This window comes from Lethenteron reissneri, chromosome 13 (genome assembly GCF_015708825.2).
Source record: "Lethenteron reissneri isolate LAM-NWPU_2019-01 chromosome 13, ASM1570882v1, whole genome shotgun sequence".
In the NCBI taxonomy this organism is placed as follows: domain Eukaryota; kingdom Metazoa; phylum Chordata; class Hyperoartia; order Petromyzontiformes; family Petromyzontidae; genus Lethenteron; species Lethenteron reissneri.
The window spans coordinates 2,119,609-2,139,483 of record NC_083791.1 but is presented as its reverse complement, the minus strand read 5'-3'; the positions used below and the strand labels follow the sequence as shown (position 1 = coordinate 2,139,483).

The window sequence follows — 19,875 nt, the reverse complement described above, 5'->3', positions numbered from 1 at the left end:
GCAGCATACAGGATGGCTCCCCATGCGGCGACCGGGTTTTCGCCCTTTTTCCTGATGTATGGCCGCGAGCCTAACCCACCTGTTCCGACTCAACTGGGGATCTCCACGCTGCATAGTAAATCCAAATTGGCCGAACATGTGAAATTCAACGTCGCTAAATTGACAGAGGCACGGGAGGCGGCCATGCAGAACTCTGAACTCCGCCAGAAGGCGAATGAGAGGCTCAGGCTGGGTCGGGTGCACGTGCTTCAGTGGAAGCCGGGTGACCAGGCGTGGTTGCACTGTCCCCAAGTCCCGCTAGCAACCTCGTCTAAACTGGTGCGGCCGTGGCGGGGGCCCGTGGAGGTGGTGCAGGTTTTGCGGCCACAATGTGTGCGTATCCAATGGGGGAAACGTCGGTGGTTTGTGCACCCCTCCAGGTTAAAACCGTTCGTTGCGCCCCATGTTCCTACTTCACACACGCGTGGCCAAACATGTGGGGGGTCCACCGACTCCCGGAGTACGACTTCTCTGCTGTCACCTGACTTAACACCGTCTGTTCCACCTCCAGGTGCACCAGGAGTGACACGATCACGACCGCCAACCCCCCCCGGGGGGGTCGGGGGTCGCTCTGCAGCGGAGCCAGACACCCTCACACCCGGACTGTTAACAACCGCCACTGGCCGAACCAATGGGGTCCCTTGTGACGGCCCCGCTGCAAGGACACGCGCCAGAACGCGCAGACTTTTGTGAGGCCGGCCGCCAACGCGACTCTTGCGGGCGACCGCCCTCGGTTCTTGTATATATGTTGTTTTTACGGGATGGGGTATTTATTCGGTCGGGGTGCGTCGTGTTGGTTTGTTCTTCTTATTGTTGCTGTTGTTGTTGTTAAAAATTTGTGAGGCACACACGGGTTCAAGGGGGGGATGCATCTTTATTGCGGTTTTGTTGCAGCCGGGACGGCTGCGAGCTGTACAGGGGGGGGGGGGGGGGGGGGGTGATGTACAGCCGTTGTGGACGGCCGGATTTAGACTTGCCGCGGATGGCAAACAAACACAATGGGCGTGGCTACGTCGGTACGCGGGGCAGGTGCTCGCAGCGACGTCCTCGCCGTACGCTGGGATCCCCCACAGCCCCTCCCCTCAGGGGGGAGATGGCTATTTAAGGCGGTGAGCCGAAGGGCTCTGGGTCTAGTGTTAAGCTGTAACCAGTGAAGAAAGAAGACCAGCTAGACCGGCCCTGGAACTCCCTGGGATCGCTGTCCTTTTAAGGACTGACCAGGCAAGCCAGCGGCGTGGCCCCCAGAGCCCAGAACCGACGCTCTTCTAAGAGCGGGGTCTGGGTATTTGGGGTGCCGTAACCTAGGTGTAAGCTAGCTGTGAGCTAGGCTGTTGTGTTCCGTAGCTAGACGGGTGAAGGGGCCGATACCCCTTCAGTTACTGTAAGCTTCCGAGTTACGTGCTGGTGTTAATAAATAAGCGTGTGCCTCCAACTACGTGTCAAGTCTCCCTGGAACGATACTACACATGTGCAAAAGTTCCTTCCTTAACGATGGTATACTCCATGCTGTGCTCACCCAGTTTTTTGACCAAATGTTCAGCATTTCAGTGCTTCTACTCGCAGAATGTTTCTTTTTTAGTTTAATCACTGTTCCTGGGAACAGGCTCAAAGGCCCCAAAACGCCAAGCAGCCCACGACAAGAAGCACCATAAAAAGTTGTAATAAATATGAGGCGATACATTTCATGAATTGAGCAAAAGGGTATAAGAAGCATAAAATATATACGATGGGAAGGAATTCCAATGTGGTTATCTGATGCAAACATTGCCTGCAGCTCTTAAGCTTTCTGCAATGTCAGGCGGTTGATTAACCCAGCCAATATGTTTGTTGTGTGTGCTTCTCTGCAATATTTCCCACTGCTGACTATAATTTAAGTGCAGTTCCAATGCACAACTCCACTCAGAAGTGTATTTTTCGATGTGCGTGTGTTTATAGAGCTTACTTGCACACGTACCTCATTTTTTTCTGGAACCTCTTGCTATAATTAAATGTGCACTGTTTCTTTTTTTGATTTGCGTGTGTTCTTTTGTTTACAACAGTTAGATACCCCTTTTGTTAGTTTAAGTTTATTTTATTTGTTACACGGATGATTCCGTTTAGCCGGTTAGCCAGGCTATTTTCAAGGGAGTTCCGTGGTGCATGAACACAGCAGCAACAAAAACAAAGGCAAAAAAAAACCCCACAACTTTTGCAGAGAACGAGTATGGGATCATCCGTGTAACAAATAAACTTAAAACACAAACTTAAACTACGCTTACCAATTATCTCCCCAGTGACGCTACATTTTGATATTTCAAATACTGAGCAAACTGTGTTAGTGCTTCAATCAAACATGTGATTAACATCACTGGCTACAATTTGCACATCAGCAGGAGTTTAAAGGTCATCTTCATTCTCGCTGTGACCACAAAGAGATGAGAGCTTTTCACATTAATCCCGGACTAATTAGTGTCACTCAACGATTAATTCCCAGCCCAAACTTTACAAGTGTGATTCAAGTGATGGTCTCTCCACACCAGTCATCTGCACTCATCCTTATTATTAACAAAATGCCACTGTGCTGTCAGCATGCATTTTTAAAGGTTCACTCACCTCACTTGTCTGGTGGAGTTCTGGCAGACACATTGAAGCAAATTAACACGTTACTCACGAATCACTCATGTTGCTTATGCCAAAAAAAAAAACAGATTATCATGCCTTTTGAGGAAACGTAGCATGGAAGTAGAAAAAATAAATGTGGCAGAAAAGTCATCGTTAGACATGGCCAGTAAATAGAGATCACCTTGAGTGGAGCACATCTGCAAGATGGAGGAGGGCAGCCGACTGAGACAGCCAGTGGAGTAGGACACAAAGGTTGTAGTGCAAAGGAAAGACATTGAAGGGCCATGGTCGGACATGGTGAGAGACAGGTGACTAAGCGACAAGCGAGCGGCCCACAATACGCAGGTTGTGATTTCAAATCCTGGTTTGGTGTTGCTCATCAGCTCTCCGTGGTCGATAAAGTACCATCTTTCTGGGGAAGTCGATGGTGGTTAGACTATGGTTGGTGTCGCTCCTGATAGTTGAACGTGGATTTTACATCAATGCTTCAGGACTATTATTATATTTTGGAACTGGCAAAGGAGGTCTAATGATGTAGATGCTTACCCCGAGCCCTCATTACTTAAAAAGTGCATTGTCTTTGAGCTGTACGTCTTTTGGCGTCCTCTGGTCTAGCACCAATTGAGACGAAGCTCAAAAGAAAGCCGTCTCTGGTGTGGACCAATCAATTTCAAAGACAATGCATATATTATCAGAGTGCGTTTTTTGTTTGCATTTTGACCACAAGTATTGTGGTTAATGCACACATGATTCCTTGTAAAAAAGATTTCAGTTTTGTTGCCAGAAAAAACGGGTAAAAACCCTATTATTATATTTTGGTACTGGCAAAGGAGGTCTAATGATACTTCAGGACTGGTGTGGAGAGACCAATCACTTGAATCACACAAAAAGGAAGTGAACACCATCTCTATATCCATTTGAGTACAACATCACGTCGACATTTTTGACCTTTAAAGCTTATATTCCTTTCTTGCCTCTCTCCACAGTTTCCTCAAAGCACAAACGGAGGCATTGTTTCATGTTTCTACACAGTGAAGTAAACACTGTCCGGGACCAATCTATTTACTTTTGAAGCATTATTGACTTGCACAGCCAATATTTACATGTAGAGCCATTGATGTAAACTAAGTCCAGCACGGACAAACATTTCAGTATGATGGGAAAGTTGATGTTGGACATAACTGTCCTGCTTATGCACCTGAAGTAAAAAAAAATCACCACATGTTGCAAATCATCGTACCCCCTCGCTAATCAATTAAAAAGATGGAGTTGCCACATACACTGGTGAGTAAGAAACAGCACAGGTGTTTCATAATGACCTTGTTTTGTCTTGCTGTGTGAATCTGTATACTGCCCGTACTGTGTGTCTGTGTCGCGAGGGGGATGTGAAGGTCGTGAATTAAAACTACGATTATCCCGAGTTCTTTGAGCGTTCATAAAACAAGAGACGCACACGTACGTACGGTACATTTGTCACGCCACTCCTGGACGAGCACCTCCCCGCATTGCGCGGGTAGCGGGTTTTATTTCACCGTACTTCACCGCGGTGGCCATCGTGGTTGGCCAGTGCAGGTGGCCGATGGTGGGGAACATCATTTTGCTGCACAGCCCTTTGCTCACATTGTAGCCTCACAATTTACAAAGGGACAGTGCACGCAATTCAAATTATTACGTGGATTCGTCTATCTCTTTACGGAATGCATCGTTGGGTAGTGCTGCACATGGAGCGCTCGATTAACAGTAGTTGTAATTACAATATACTGGGGTCCCACCATACGAATGTGGAATTCTTAGCACTGGATCGGGGTGGGGGGACGGCCATGGAGATGATTGTCACACGATGCTCGCTGGAGTGGAGAAGCACATTTTGAGACAACAAAGATCCCCTGTATAACCTTCAACAGACTTGGGGCAAGTGCTGTTCGCAAGCACCTATTATGGCCGGCATGGCACACGAGGGGGTGGGTGGCCAGCTTCCACGCACGGCCAACTTTGTCGCCCGGGTGGCGATGTTTACACACCAAGGGAGGCCCAGGACCAGTTCAGATAATTGTCACTGGTGTTGGCCATGAGCAGGAATCGAACTTTGGTCGCCGGATTTGAAGCACAGCGCGCTAACCACTGCGCCACTTCTCCCAACCATTTTGAGACAAACACACATACGAGACATTGTATGCGTGTGTGTGTGTATATATAAATAAACTATTCTGAAAGATAATGGTCCGATGAAAATTCCAAGAAAACATAAAATGTGAAAAGGTCACCTTGCTTCACGGTAAAGTATTTTTTTTAAACCTTTGTATTTTGCAACGGCAAAACACTGTCCTTGAACAACATGCTTGAAGGCTGTGTGTTCCCTTGCCAACTTGAAAAACTCTCTCCGCTGTCTACTGGCTCATCGTTGCCCACCGAGAGTAGCAAGGTGCTGCTCATAACGAGCGGAGGACGTGAAGGGCTACGTCCATGGCCGAACAAAAAAAGGTGAACACCGGAAGGAGCTTGTGATTGTGAGTGGTGAAAGTTGTGAGAACGCGAGCTTGGTGCGCGTGTGGATTTTGATAGGTAGAGTTGAGTTGGGGTTTGTTGTGGCCCGTTGTTAAAGTGTGTCTTTGCTCCACTGCGAGGGTAAGAATGTAGTTGGGTTTTTTTTGCTTTGCTCGTGACTCCACATTTGACCACACTCATCTCCACGGATAGCTCAGAGCAATCGGTGGAAGTTCCAATGTTAACTTCCAATAACAAAGTACCCCCTCAAGTAATGGTGGGGGGTTGGGTTGACTCCCAACCAGAATTTAAATTCACACATTTCAATTGTGAGTCAAGTTCTCTCACACACTGCCGCTCCACATGACTATGCAAAAAAGTAATGCAATTATCAAGATAATCCCTACCAAGTAGTTTCACAGTTTTGTTTTCCTTCCCAGATGTTTCGCCAATTCCCAAAAGAGTGTGTTCTGAACGTTAGAGGAAACCAAAGTTTTGGGAGAAAACTCAACACGTAAGATGAAAACACTAAAAACATTGGACAGATGTCAGTAACCTACTTCCTGCACTGCTGTCAATAGCAGGTGGGCATCTGTCAGGCGAATGGTTTTTCTCAAAAGTAATTATATTGAATGTGTGCTGAATCACAAATGGTCAATGAAGCCTCATTCCAAAGTAGAAGTTTTCAACTCTCATCTGAAAACAGATAATAGAATGTAAATGTGCTCTCACTTCAAGGTAAACAAAGCAATATTAACTGAGTTAAAAGTTTCAGTTTTAAGGCAAAAGTTAGGATTTTAGGTGTTGGAGGAGTTTAATTTCCGAGTCTGTTTCTGAATTCACAAGCAGGTATATACATTTTCAACTTTACATAGATATTAAATCTGACTGCACATTTTGGCTGTGCTATTCATAGAATAAGCCCCCACCATGAGAAGGTCGTGAAGCAATTTAAAACTGAGAAAGCAAAACACTATAGACTCACTGTGGGGTTCCAGCCATGAACAATGCATTCCACATCAAACAGGTGCACGATCATAGTGGTGTAGTAACCTCATACACATCATTCGCACACAGTGCATCTCATACATCTGGGGTCAATACAAGGAGTTCTTCTTTGTGGCTACTCAGCAGTGAAGAGAATAGCTCCTGCGATGTGAATGTGGAATCTCCATCGCAAGCAGAGTGACACCAACAGAGACGAGCAGTGGACACACGACTCACATCAGTGGCGGGTGACATCTGAACCATTCGTAAGAACATGGCCACCCTTCTCTTCACTGATTCACACTGACCAATCTGGTCAAACAAATCTCCACGACCAACACTTTAAAAAAATATAAAATCGGTTTTCATGTTATTTTGCCAAGGCCCACTGAGCGATGTAGCTCTTTTTCAGAAGTGACCTAGTCACATATGATAGCTCAATACGTGGACATTCATAGCAGCCAATTACTAGAAAATGCATGTTTCTGAATGGGGAGGAAAAAATCTGGAGGACTCGGAGAAAATTCCACACGACCACGGGGAGAACATGCAAACTCCAAATATACAGACATCAGGGTCGGGATCGAACCCTGTATAGGAGGTGAGGTAGTTAACATCTTGCCACCGTAGTTAACATCTCACTACATGCTATGGGGGGGGGGGGGGGGTCCTTCATCCAGCAGTGGATTGACACGGCTGAAATTTATTTATATTCCTTTGCAATACTTTAGAATAGCCGATGTGCTTAGTAATGCTCAGCATTCTATTCATATTATTACAGAAAGTAAAAAGTGATATGATAAAGAGAAAGAGTGGCGTGTGTTATTAGCAGACCTTTCGACTCTTCTTGAGCAAAAAAGAAGGTGCTGCGATTCACTTTCCCCATGTGACATGTCAATTATCTGAAGTTGGGTGGAAAAAATAAAAAGGTACAGTATATAAATTATATATAAATTATATATAAATTATGAACGCACATTCCACACCAGCGAAAGTGAACTGCCAAGAGATGATAATATGGGCAACCTGTTCCCACCTCTCCCATGTTAAACATTTAATTTAATCTTCCATTTTTTTGTGCCACGGAGTGTACAATACCAGTCAAAGTCTTACTTTACAACCCCATTTCGGCAATGTTTGGATTTTATGCAGCGGCTGCTGCTTTAAAAAAAAACTACTGAGTCGTGATAACAAATAAAATTTGTTGATGAAAACATCATCAATCAAAGTCAGGCGAGCAACTTGGATAATTAACGATTGATACTGTCTCTAAATTTAACGGGACACATTTCTGCCATGCCCAGTGCGTGTATTAACATAACAATTTACGCATACATGCCAATCAAAACATTCTCTCTCAATAAGTTGCATAGCTGTTAGATGGCACTGTCCAAAATGTTGTCATGATTGACAATCAGAACATTTCTATTTAAATTCCAATTGGGGTTCAACAGCCCAGAATAATATATAAACCAAATACAACATTGTGAGAAATCAATAGCAGTTGTTCAATAGATGGATTGTTCTCACCATAGAAATGTGGAATTTACATTCGAGGCCCAGAGCCACAAATGAAAATGACCATCATTCAACACTCGTTTCAGCAAATACCTTAACTTTCAATTTGCTTCCAATCCACAATTGGGAGTGTATCTTTATATGCACTGCAAAGGGTGTTCTTCGTATGGAAACCAATGTAAAATGTTGAGTTCTCACAGCTGGAATATGCCAGACTTGATATAATGACTCTTTGCACAGTATTTTGGTTACCGAGCTGAGCACATTCAATCACTGCACTTGTGCATGCAGTTTAATTACGTGTGGCTATAAATTTGATTCTAAGACCAGTTCTTGGGTTTCAATTCGTGCCTACCCACCACTCTAAAAATGTATTAATGTCGCAGATAGGGATTTTAAGGGGTTGACTGTGAAAACTGGCTTTCTGGCAAAATTCAACAAATCCTACCAACTTCTTCATGAACAAAGCTAAACGGGAAACAAAATAGAAGGCCCCCTATTTTTGCCAAAGGCCGAGTGGAAGGGCAATCGTTTTCATGAAGTGGAAAATGCAACATATCTTGCATTTTTCGTGAGATTATTTTTGAATTCACGCAACCGTGTTTGCGTGTTTCCTTGAGGTTAATGCTTTACAAGGAATGAGAATGAGAAAGACAGATGCCTCAAACGAGGCAGTACAAATGAGACCGTAGAGATGCGACGGTACGAATGAGACCTCGCATGAGAGCCAGAAAAAACAAAGAGGGACAGGACAAACGAGACGGCATTGTATCGACAGTACGAGATGGTGCAAACGAGACAAATGGCTCCGACATGACAGTGCAAATGAGACATTTTAGATGGTGCCAAAAGTACAAATCAGATAGACAGGATACGCGAGGCAAAAAAGTACCAATTCGCACTGCAAATCATGGCAATCCATGTGTAGTGACATCGCGGGATGTCACTATTTAATGCCGGCCCTAGATAGGCACAGCGTGCGATGTATTGACATCGCGGACACCACGAGGATGTGGGGGCAGTACCGCCCCTAGAGGGGCTCGGTGAGCGCTGATTGACAGCGCTGGATGGCATCACGCTTGGCGTGCAGTGCCAGCCCTACAGGATAGGGTGTGGAAGTGCCGGCCATAGGAATGGGGTTACTATAGGCCATGGCACTCCGGTTGACCCGAGAGGATACGTGACCGGTTACGTGTACAAAGGGCCCCAGGTGGGGGCTAGGGGTGGTCACGTGTCAGGATCGAGATCCTGCTGGAGGATTCTGGAAGGTGGTCATGGCCAAGGGCGGGGCCAGCCACCCCACAGAGGATATAAGCCGGGTCCCCCAGAGGGACCGGCGCTGTTGTTCACCCTGAAGAAATCTACGTTCTACGTCCTATAGAGTCTCCAACACGTGGACCTGGACCCAAGCTGGGGTCTGGTCCGTTGTAGCTAGTTACGGTGTGATTAGTGTAGTTAGCCTGGTGGTCACCACCATCGGTTGTTATTCTGTTAAGGAGTCGTTACCCCGGGTGTTGGTGTTAATAAATGTGTTGCCTCCATTAGAGGTCCGCTAATGGCCACGCATTATATCAGCCAATCCTTCTCAAGCACTGGAACCAATGTTCCAGCTCGTTCATTAATAAGCCCTGTAAAAAATGTAAGAAAAAAGGAACGATATTTTATGCAGTTATTGCCCGGCATTAATATAATTTTGCTTAAGAAAGTTTCTGCTCACTCGGTATGTTATTACTTCAAAACAGATCTCACCTCCTCAAAGTCAGAGCACAGACAAATGTTAATGTGAATGTCTGTGGCAGCACCGCCAGTTCTAGCTAATGGGCATTTGCAAATGTTTTAAATTAACATCCTGTGCAAGTACCATCAAATACACCACTTATATTCTCTCGCCAAAGGCTACGGGACATAATGCAGTTCCATTTTAATGCTGAAGGCCTCTATTGCTACGCTCTACTTAATGTAAATTTTAAGTTTCAAAGACTGCACCAGATTCAGCACATTTAAATGATGGAATATGTCCGCTGGAATCAAGACGAATTAAAGAACACACGTATAATATTTTAACGTAATTACTAGCTGTAAATAAACTGAAAGGATGATGGACGGTGGTCAAGAATAACAACGGAGTGGCAGCCAAGGAAGCGAATGCATTCCAGAGAACATCCACCAAGGAGATGGAGCATTACACACAAAGTGTTTGCGCAAATGAACCACGATACTTTGCTGATCTCATCACGGAGCATAAACGATCACACAAACTCCGGTCATCATCGCACTGGCTCTTGGCTGGCCATCGAACAAAGACGGTCATCGCATCGCGTGCTTTCAGATGCACTTCTGAGGCCATCTGGCATGCTCTTCCTTCTGATATTAAGAAGCCACTGGCGCTATGCACTTTGAAATCTCGATTGAAAACTCCTTTGTTTGAGAACTGATTTTTGTGTTTAGTTTGTTTGTCCTTACCCCACACCTCCGATTAGCACGGTTGGCTACGCACGGTGCGAAACAAGTACAACTTACATATACACGTGTATAATGGAGCAATGAAGTCAGTTCATATGCAGGTGCTGGGTGCATTATCACATAGCTGTATCATGAGAGGTTTTGGCAGCTTGGGAAGGCCTTCAGCCAGAAGTGGGTTGATGATGATAATATTAACCTCAATTTATAACGCCCACATACTTCATAAATTGGACACATTGGTCGATTGAGAACTTGGAAGTCATGAATGATGATGATAACAGGCCAGGTGGCACAGAGTACACGACTCATATTGTGAAGTTTGGAATCCTGGTTAGAAATCAACTCAGCCCTTCATCCCTCTAGGGTTATTACAATTTGTAGAAGGTCAATAGTGGTCTTACTGTTGAGTTATTGGTCCCTGTCATATACATATGGAATTTCCACCATTGGCCCAGTACATAAAAAAAAAGTATAGATTATAATAGCTTGCAAAGTATGGTGTGAACAAGCAATCGCTGGGTTTCACTACCTGCTCACTGAAGTCAACATATCAAAAGCAAACCTCTTCTCCAATGAGCATTGCTTGGCACTCCTATCCCTTAGCAGCCCTGAGCTCATGGCAGAGGCCAGTTCACCCATCGGACAATGACTGGTGACTACCCGCAAAGCATTGAACATTTTGTTAACCCCGGTGATGTGATGAGCCAAGCAGATGCAGAACTTGAGGATTCCCTAGTGGGGAATGGTCCTGAAATTGCAAATTTGTTCACTGGTAATCCTAAATAACACCTCAACTTTGAGGTCTAAATTAAGGAGTGTGGGGGGGGGGGGTGGTGATCTCCCCCCCCATCATTGGATCTCATAGCCCCTTGTTTGTATGATTGTGAGGCAGGTCAGAATCCGAATCTTTATTTATCTTGGAGAATTCTGATGAGCTATGAAGCTCTATGCCACTCTGCGGCACATGCACCACAATTGCAGGCTCTGGCGTGGCACCGAGGAACAAACCTTGAAGCACTCGTCGGTGGCAAAGAGCTTGGCCATGGCGCAGAGCGGCACAGCGGCCGGGTCGCCCACGTCCAGCGCTCGTGCCGCGTTCCGGATCATGAGCCTTGATGCCACCAGAGACGTGGCCATCTCAGCCAGCCGGAACTGCAGGTACTGCGTGGGGACGGGGTGGCAGGAGTGCATGGGGTTACAGATAAAAAAAATAGTTTCAAGCTCGCACTTATGTTGGCGTTAAACGGGCAAGAACCCCCAGAGAGACGAGTGTCGGTCAATCTGGGTCACACAAATGACAAAAGCAGTAACATCAAAACTGAGGACACCAATTAAGCAAACAGAAATGAGAGAAAGAACCACAAATAAATGAAACAAAAAAGATCGAAATCAAGCAAAAATAACGACATTTGCAAAAGAAAAAAGAAAACAGCATGCAAATATAGTCAATATGAAATGTGATACATTTCCAGTAACAAAAGTTGACTTGGACAAATGACTTAAAAAAAAACACATTCATAGTAAATACGAGCTACAGAAACATCAAAGTATATTCAGCGTTATTATTACTCGAGTATGCAACAGACAGGAATATATCTCAAATATAAGGGGAGAGGGTAGTAGGGAGGAGGTGGGGGGAAGACAGACAGGGACTCCAGTTTCCACCCACATGCAAAATACTCAGGAAAGAAATAACAGCCAAACAACTCATTGCGGAAGTCTACTGAATACATCTTGAGGCCTTCCTTGTATAAACTAAAGAACAGTTATGTATTCATATGAATATGTTACGTATAAATATATTACATCGGAGAAATGCGAGAGATGGCATCGGCAGCTTGAGGATACCTTCATGCAGCAGTGGATGGACCACGGCTGATAATGATGATTTTATTTGCGCTTCTACATGGAATACATTTGGTTTCTTGGTGAAACCAGATGGTTTATTTTTGCTGGCTCTAGACAACTCGTTGATAAAGCCATCTCGCACAGCCACACGGGAGAATCAAGCCCTGGCAGAGACACGTCTTGGGTCACCCCGTGGACCAAGCACAGACACTGCATGTTTGGCTTCCAGCGCAGCCCAAGCATTGAACCCTGTCTCTCGGGGAACCTCGTACTGCCAATCAGCCTCACTGTCACACAGCACTGTCTTAGGCATCATGTGCTCCCGACAATCCTTGAATTCACCACTTCCTCCACAGAACATCACAGGAATGTTACTGCTGTAGTACAATTGTTATTCGCACACTGGACTTGTAGTCCAGAGGTTCATCTCCATCGTCCTTGAGGCCCCAACGTATCGCTACCATTTCATTCCTTTGGTCTGATTCTGCAACTGTTGTAAGCTGCCCGAGTGCAGTACAACTGTCAAAGATAAGGTAGAGCACAGCAGAGCAATGGGACTTAGATAATCATTGCCAATGACATCCAGATTGACTTGTTTCATCTCATCCACCCTGTGTTTATTCACCACACTGAAGGTAACATTCCCCTACCTGCTACTGCCCTCCCACTACTTCACAGTGCGATGCCCTCTCACCGTCACCTTACTTGCAACCTTGCTGCGTTCAAGAAACGTATGAAGAGAAAACCAGACTCGCTTTGTGGGGATCAGAAGCCTCAGGAGCACTAACCCCTAAAGCTGCATGACTAACCCGGAAGTCATTCTCTTCCAACTTAAATAGTGCTGCTCGTTGCTGGTCGCTTGGTGTTTTGGGCTTTAAGACCTGTGCTCAGGAACTGTGATGAACACACACAAAAAAAAACACTTAGAGATGTATAGCTACTCATTGTCCTACCAACCATAAACCAGCATGACATGTGCTCGACTAGGATACCACAGAGCTGGGAAGGGCTTTATTTCTTGTAGATGTCAGTTATCGACTAGAAACCAAGAGCTCGTTTCACTTGTGTTTTAAAGCAAAAATAAAAACGAAATGAGTTGCTAATTGTAAACAAAACACGTTGAACATTTGTGCTACAGTGAAATACCACGAAAAAAAACTACAAAAAACCTGTGTCTGCTTAAAAACAAAGTCAATTTAAATGTGGCGTGTTTACATTTCTGTAGGGAAGAAAATCGAAGTAAAATATAACATGTCTGCATGTGCAACTATTTTTATCCTAAAGAATCACTTAACATTCATGTGGTGCTAAAATAAATGCACCTATGCATGAATATTAAATGACACTCTTTTGACAACGACCCCAGATATTAGCGCAGGCAAAGTCAGGTGACCTACACCACCCCAAGAACACAGGGCACGTCTGTAGCAAGCTATCCCGATAAGGGTTCATTGAGAATGTCATCTTGCGCTGAGATGGTTTTACAGCAGTAAATGGTCTCAGCTCATTCAGAAATAACACACTATAAGTGAATGCAAATATAATCAGAACTCCATTCTGTGTCTCCTCATATAAAACGGTCTTTTTTTTTACCCCATCAGCCTATTGTCTTCTCGACAAATATTACCCAACAGCATTTGTTAAGCAAGGAAACTCTGGACTGGTTTCGACCTTCGAGGTCTCATCAACTAAGTTAGGCTCACTAAGCAAGTGCTGCTGGGCCCTCAATCTAAATGATGGGGCCATGTTCAATGGAGAATGCAATATTGTACACAAACACATTGTGTGTTGTTGTGGAACATAATCTCCACATGTAAATAAAATATGAGTCCATCGGCTTATTGGCTAATGAAATTCCAGTATCAGGTAAACAATGAAATGAAAACTAATCCTGTTGTTGGAACACGCATATTTTAATATTGTCTTTGTGCCATTTCATTTGTATTGAATCCATAAGAGGTTTTTGGATTAGATCATGTAAATATAAATGTGTCGCTAAAGCTACCAATTAGTAAAATTTCTCCACATTTCTGGCGATAACCTGATGATGCTGGTTGTGATTCGTGGCAAAACGCCGTACTCGAATTGTAAATGTTGTGGGTTTACTCTCCACCACGAATTGGCATGTTTTGTTTATGTGACAAAACTTACTAATTGGCTGTGTCGGTGGTGGCGGGTTTAACGACACATTCATATGTATGCGATTTAACCCAAAAACCTCTATTATGGATATTGGTCGCAAAAGCCTACTTGTTAAACTGCATTGAAATTCTTACCGAGTTTTAATATTCATATTTTTTTAAGGGCCCTGAAATATTTGTCCCATACATAAGACGCATAAAATATTCACACACAACACATATGGACAATGCATACACACATTTTAAAAGAGTGCTTTTACACAAGATGAAATTGGGGCACTCAGAAAAAACCCACACATATGAGGAGATGAAACATGAACCATCAAGTAAACCTTATGGTGGGAACCCGGGGTCCCATAAGCTCTCGCATAAACTGCGTTGCGACGTCATTTTATGTCTGTTGAAGGAGAACGATACGGCAATCTATTCCTCTCGACGAGCTCTACACGATGCGCTAATCAAAGTTTCACAGTTTAGTTTTTTTCTGCGCATTCGACCTCACTGCGCTTGGACGACACGACAACAGAATGATTCGCGCCAGGTGGGTCGCGGCGTTTATGTGCCCGGTGGGACGGAGTTGCCAAAATAAATACATTAATTGCGATTTTGACTTCCGTTTATTCGGGACCCCGGGTTCAAGTATAGATTTGACAGAAATCCACCTCGCTGTAATGTCATCAGCTGGCTGCCCACACAAACACAATGTGATCTCCTCTGCGATCCGTCAACGTTGACTCTGCTCGTTCTGGAAGGGTGCATGCCTCTCTGCAGGTGAAGGGTGCCTTATTAAGGGCACGAGTGAAAAGTTCAGGAGGTGACAGGGGGCTTGGCTCGGGGGACTGATGTAATGTCAGGGCACCGATATCTTGGGTTCAAATCTGGGAGCCACCCGTTTATTCAACCACGTGCCTCAAGTGGAGGGCATTGGTGGTCTCAGCCTGGCCAACAAGGCCTACGCAAAACAAACGAAGGTCAGCTCTGACGGATGCAATGTAGACCTGTATCGGACGATTGCTACACGGGGAACCACTTTTTTGAGTTTAAAGATTCGTCGGGTATGCGCAGCGTTGCATAAGAGAGGTTAAATTCAGGGACCCCAGAAATAGGAGGAATGGGAGACCTTTATTTCAGAAGCATGCGAGGGCCCGTTGAGACCACACAGTCTATTTCCCCTATAATATGACTGCCATATTTCTGCGGCGTCACCATGTGGGACCGTTTACAATTACATACGAAGGGGAGATTCCAGCTCGTGACACACCTTGAATCACGGTGCAAATGGGAGGTAACTGCATATAACAATACGTGATTTATGGCATAAAATTCTATTCATTTTTATTTAAAAATGTGCATGAAAAGGGAGGGAAATTTGAGGTGTGTCGGCCCAGAGCTATTTCCATTCAGGTAGGAAGCCCTCGAGTAAAATTTAATTCGTAATGGAAAACAATTAATAAGCACCAACTTATTTACATGGAGAAGAATACCTACACATGCATAGCCAGGGTGGTCAATAAAATTAGTACCATGTTGTGCAAGTAATGAGCGGTCATCTTATGGAGATATCGGATCCACCATGGGGAAAGTGGCATTTCCACCAGCACTTTAGGGTTGACACCTGGACTGATATCAGGGTAACTTACGACGTCAGCCTGCATATGATCAGTCTTCTGAGGCTTTTAAACCATTAGAGCGAATTTACTGTTCCTTCAATTGCCATCGCCAACGCGCATCAATCCAGCACTTTTCATAAGTTAACAGCTTTATGCAGAAGTGCATTTAGTAAATCTCGTTCGTTTACTAAATTTACAGCAAATGATTTTATGGCAACGTGTGTCGACAAGTGACTTAACTAAGCAGATCGCTTATAAAATTATTTAACGCAATGTACCAACGATCAAATTGTAATTGCCTCAAGCTGGAAAGCAGCCAACCCATCGCGTTGGCTCGGCACTGATATTTAAAGTTTGAGTAGAATTGAAGCTAAAATGAGCCTATCATTTACCACAGTAGCCTAAGGCACTGCCCACTGTAATAAAATTGGCAATCAGTTGCAAGTCTGCAACATTGAGTCAATACAAAGGTTCAGAATGTCCTAAACTGCAAAAGTTAGCAGTTTTCATTAGTTCACCACCATAAAGGTTTAGCTTGGGGCACAGAGTATATAGGCATGAGTTGGATTCAAATGTCATTTGTAAGCGCGTGCGTGCATGGGTTCATGCAAAAAGACAAAGATCCCCCCAATAGCCTTAACAGACTGTTGGGGAAAGTGGTGATGTTTACACACCGCACCAGGTAATCATTTGAGGCTGAGTCGACCTAGCGGATGCCCCGGACCAGTTTAGAGAATCGTCTGAACTGGTCCTGGGCGGGAATCGAACTCGGGTCGCAAGGTTCGTAGGGCGGCGTGCTAACCACGAGACTACCGCTCCCGTTCATGCATACATGAGTAGTGACTGGGAATGTCACTGTGTGGTGCCGGGCCTGCGAGGCCACGGCGGGATGTCGACTGTTGTGTGTACACCCTGGACACGGAGTGAAGTACCAGCCCTAGTGGGGGCTTGGGTGAACGCTGGTTCAGCGCGGTGGCACCAGGCACAGCGTGCGGTGTGGGCTCCCGTTGAGAGAGCGAGAAAGTATCAGCCAGCTAGGGTTACGTTGGGGGCATGATACTCTGGCTGACCTGGGGACATGTGGCCGGATGATACTGGAGGGGGGCCACCGGTGGAGGGGGCCTATGGGTGGTCACGTGGTCCGGGAAGAACTCTCGAGAGCCTTCGGGCAAGGGCGAGAGAGATCGAGAAGATGGGCGGGGCGAGAGGCGGAGCCAGCCCCAGCCCGGCCCGATATAAGGGGGGCCCTGTGAGGGGCTCGGGGTTCTTACTATTGGAGAGGCAGGAGATCCACGTCTAGCTTGAAGAAGCCTCCAGCCACGCGGTCCGGGACCCAGCTTGTGGTCCGGACCAGGATAGTGGAACCGTGTCTAGTTTCCCCGTAGCGTGGTTAGTTGGGCAGTCACCACCCGAGTGTGTGTTGTGTTAATAGCCTCGAGTATGTTGTGCAAATAGTTTAATACAATGCGTTGCTCCCTAAGACAACGTTTGCGACTCAGTTGAACTCACTACACATGTACACATACACAGTGGCGGCTCCTGCAAAATCTCTCAGGGGGGGCAAATGTCTGGATGATTGATAAGGATAAGGTCCACCCATGCAATGGATAAATTAACAGCTTAAGCATGTAAAGGCAACTTCACTTCTTTAATATTAATGAAAAATAAAGTGACTCTTACAATACATCTTGTTTGTTTATATACTCACTATTAAAACAAACCACTCAAGTTTATTTTATTAAAGATTCCACTAGGTAGCGATAAACTATATTGTTGGATGAAACGTGCTTACGTATGATGACGTTAGCACGTATGGTGACGTAAGCACGTTAGGGCTTGCCCTCCCGGAAGCCATAGAGAATGCATTGCAGCGCCCCCGTTCGAAAAAAAACATCTTTCAATGTAAGTCTATGGGGCCACTCGGGGCGATTCTCAGCCGGAGTGAAATCGCCCAAAAAGAGGCGGTACTCCACAGAACGTGACATGACGCTGATTGGACTATATCCAGAGGCTGACAGTGACGGCTAGCGTGACTCTGTGGTTGAATGACATTGGTGGTGCGTCACCCAATCGCCCTAATGAAGAAACCGCCCCTGCACATACACACACCATGGAAGCTCCTCCAATTACCTTCATAAACTGTTTGGGCAAATGCTGTTCACGAGCACCCAGAAAGGACAAGCGTGGAGTATGACAGGGAGGTGTGTGGCCAGCACCACACCTGCCCACTTTGTCTCTCTCTCTCCCCAGTGCTGAGTCTCACACCCAGCACGACGTTCTTATTTAAGGCTGACTCGTCTTGAGTGGTGAACACACAATTGGTACGCACCACCATATACCAACAAGTTGTGCATGGTGTGGTAAAGTGCGAGTACTGACAACTTCTGTCCAGTGAGGAAGAGTAGGCTAAAATATCAGCAGTTGCATTACTAAGCAATTGCAGGCCTACGCCTTTATCTTGTGCGAGTGGTCGCTCAAGCCAAGTTCAGACACAGTGCAAGATATCCCAGTGTTCAAATGCAAAATAGACTGGATCAACATTCACAATCAGTTGAACATCTCTAACAGCTCTAAACGAGTCAATGCTAATGTTCACAATCTTCAAAACTACACCCCCACACACACACTAGTCGTAAGGCCTATACGCCTGAACGCATATATTGGCATGCATGGTTTAAAATTAAACATTAATGTTGTTCATATTCACTCGGGCTGTGTCGTGGGGCTGCCCGACAAGTTTCAAGATTCGTAAACGATACAAAAGAAGAATAAAACAATTCATACTCTTAGGTTTTTTCGGTAAAGTAACGTAGGTAAAAAAATAAAATAATAATCATAAATGAAAATAACTAAATTAAATTACGACGTTTCGGAGGCAACACAAGTATCTGTCTTCAGGTGGGACCGTCACAGCCAAATTTACTGTATCAAAGTTATTTTCATTTATTATAATTTTATTTTATTATTATTCTTATTATTTTCCTACGTGACTTTACCGAAATAACCGAAGAGTCTGAATCCTTGCAGTCACGAAAACTTCAAATCTAGACTAAAACAATTATTCAAACCGCAACACAGACACAACAGAGAGCAAACAAATTCGGCACAGCAGCGTAGGGGAAACACGTGGATCGATGGAAGCAGCACCCTCTGGGCGATTCCCCTTCCCTAATGGGGGGCCGGTTGAAGTTCACCGGGTTCTCTTCCCTGCAGTAATAGGGTCAAAGATCGGAAGAGGGAGATTAGGTTAGGGAGGGGGAGAATGAGGAGGGGGGTAACGGGGTGGGGGGGGGGTGCCATAACCAAATAAAAACTAATACTAAATATAAATAACACGGATGTTGAACTTCATTCGCACCGTACGCAGCCAACCGCGCTAATTGGTTCTGCATTTTTCCTTCATGGGAACAACAGTGACTGAGAATGTGATAGTAGTAATGTGGTGTCTATGGCATGGTCCTCCACTCCAGCCCCCACTCACCCCTCATTATCTTTCCTCTTATCGTTCTGGTATTGCCTGGTATTCGGGGGTTCTCAAGGAAATTTTCCCTTCAGCTTGTAGCTAAGGTCCTCCGTCGCTGCCAAGGCATACAGAGATCTGTGCCATGGTCTTCAGGTAGGGGGTTTCGGGAGTGTGTTCCTTGCCATTGTGTATACAAAACTACAACAATTAAAGGTGACTTACAAAAATGCCACCTACAGTGACAATGCTGTGCTGACATTCAAAACAAAAAGTGAAGGGATTCGGTTTGGTTAAGTCACTCAAGAGTTACTGCACCACGTCTGACATTCACTCTGGGAATTAACGATGCTTCAACATTGTGCCAGACAATCTGGGAAACAACCTGTGTACGTATCAACAAGGCAAGATAGTTGATGTAAAGTGAAGGTAGTGCATTAGCAGTGATGTATACACACACACAATCTCAGACACTTGACCATACAGAAGGGTGGTTGAGACTAAAATAGCGTCGGATTATGGATTGATCAGAGGGCTGCTTCTTTCAGAGCCATCAGAAAGTAAGCGCATACCCTCCGAGTATGTGAAGAAATAACTTATTTTGGAAAGCAACTTCAAAGTTTCGGACTAAAAGGTGGCAGGAACGCAGCACCTCCGATGAGCATGGTTGGCTACGTACGATGTGAAATAAGTATCAACATACATTGTAGACTTCTAGATTTGA

The 19,875-nt window shown here is 45.0% G+C and overlaps 1 protein-coding gene across 2 annotated transcripts in view; it reads right to left on the bottom strand.

The window, feature by feature from the left end:
- The window catches only part of ACAD8 (acyl-CoA dehydrogenase family member 8), a 591,584-nt gene that overhangs the window by 52,217 nt on the left and 519,492 nt on the right, over positions 1 to 19,875 (bottom strand). For both annotated transcript variants that reach the window (XM_061550860.1, XM_061550861.1), the window contains one exon: positions 11,101 to 11,253. In XM_061550860.1, coding sequence (XP_061406844.1) covers positions 11,101 to 11,253 — 153 coding nt within the window. The remainder of the gene's footprint in view (positions 1 to 11,100; positions 11,254 to 19,875) is intronic.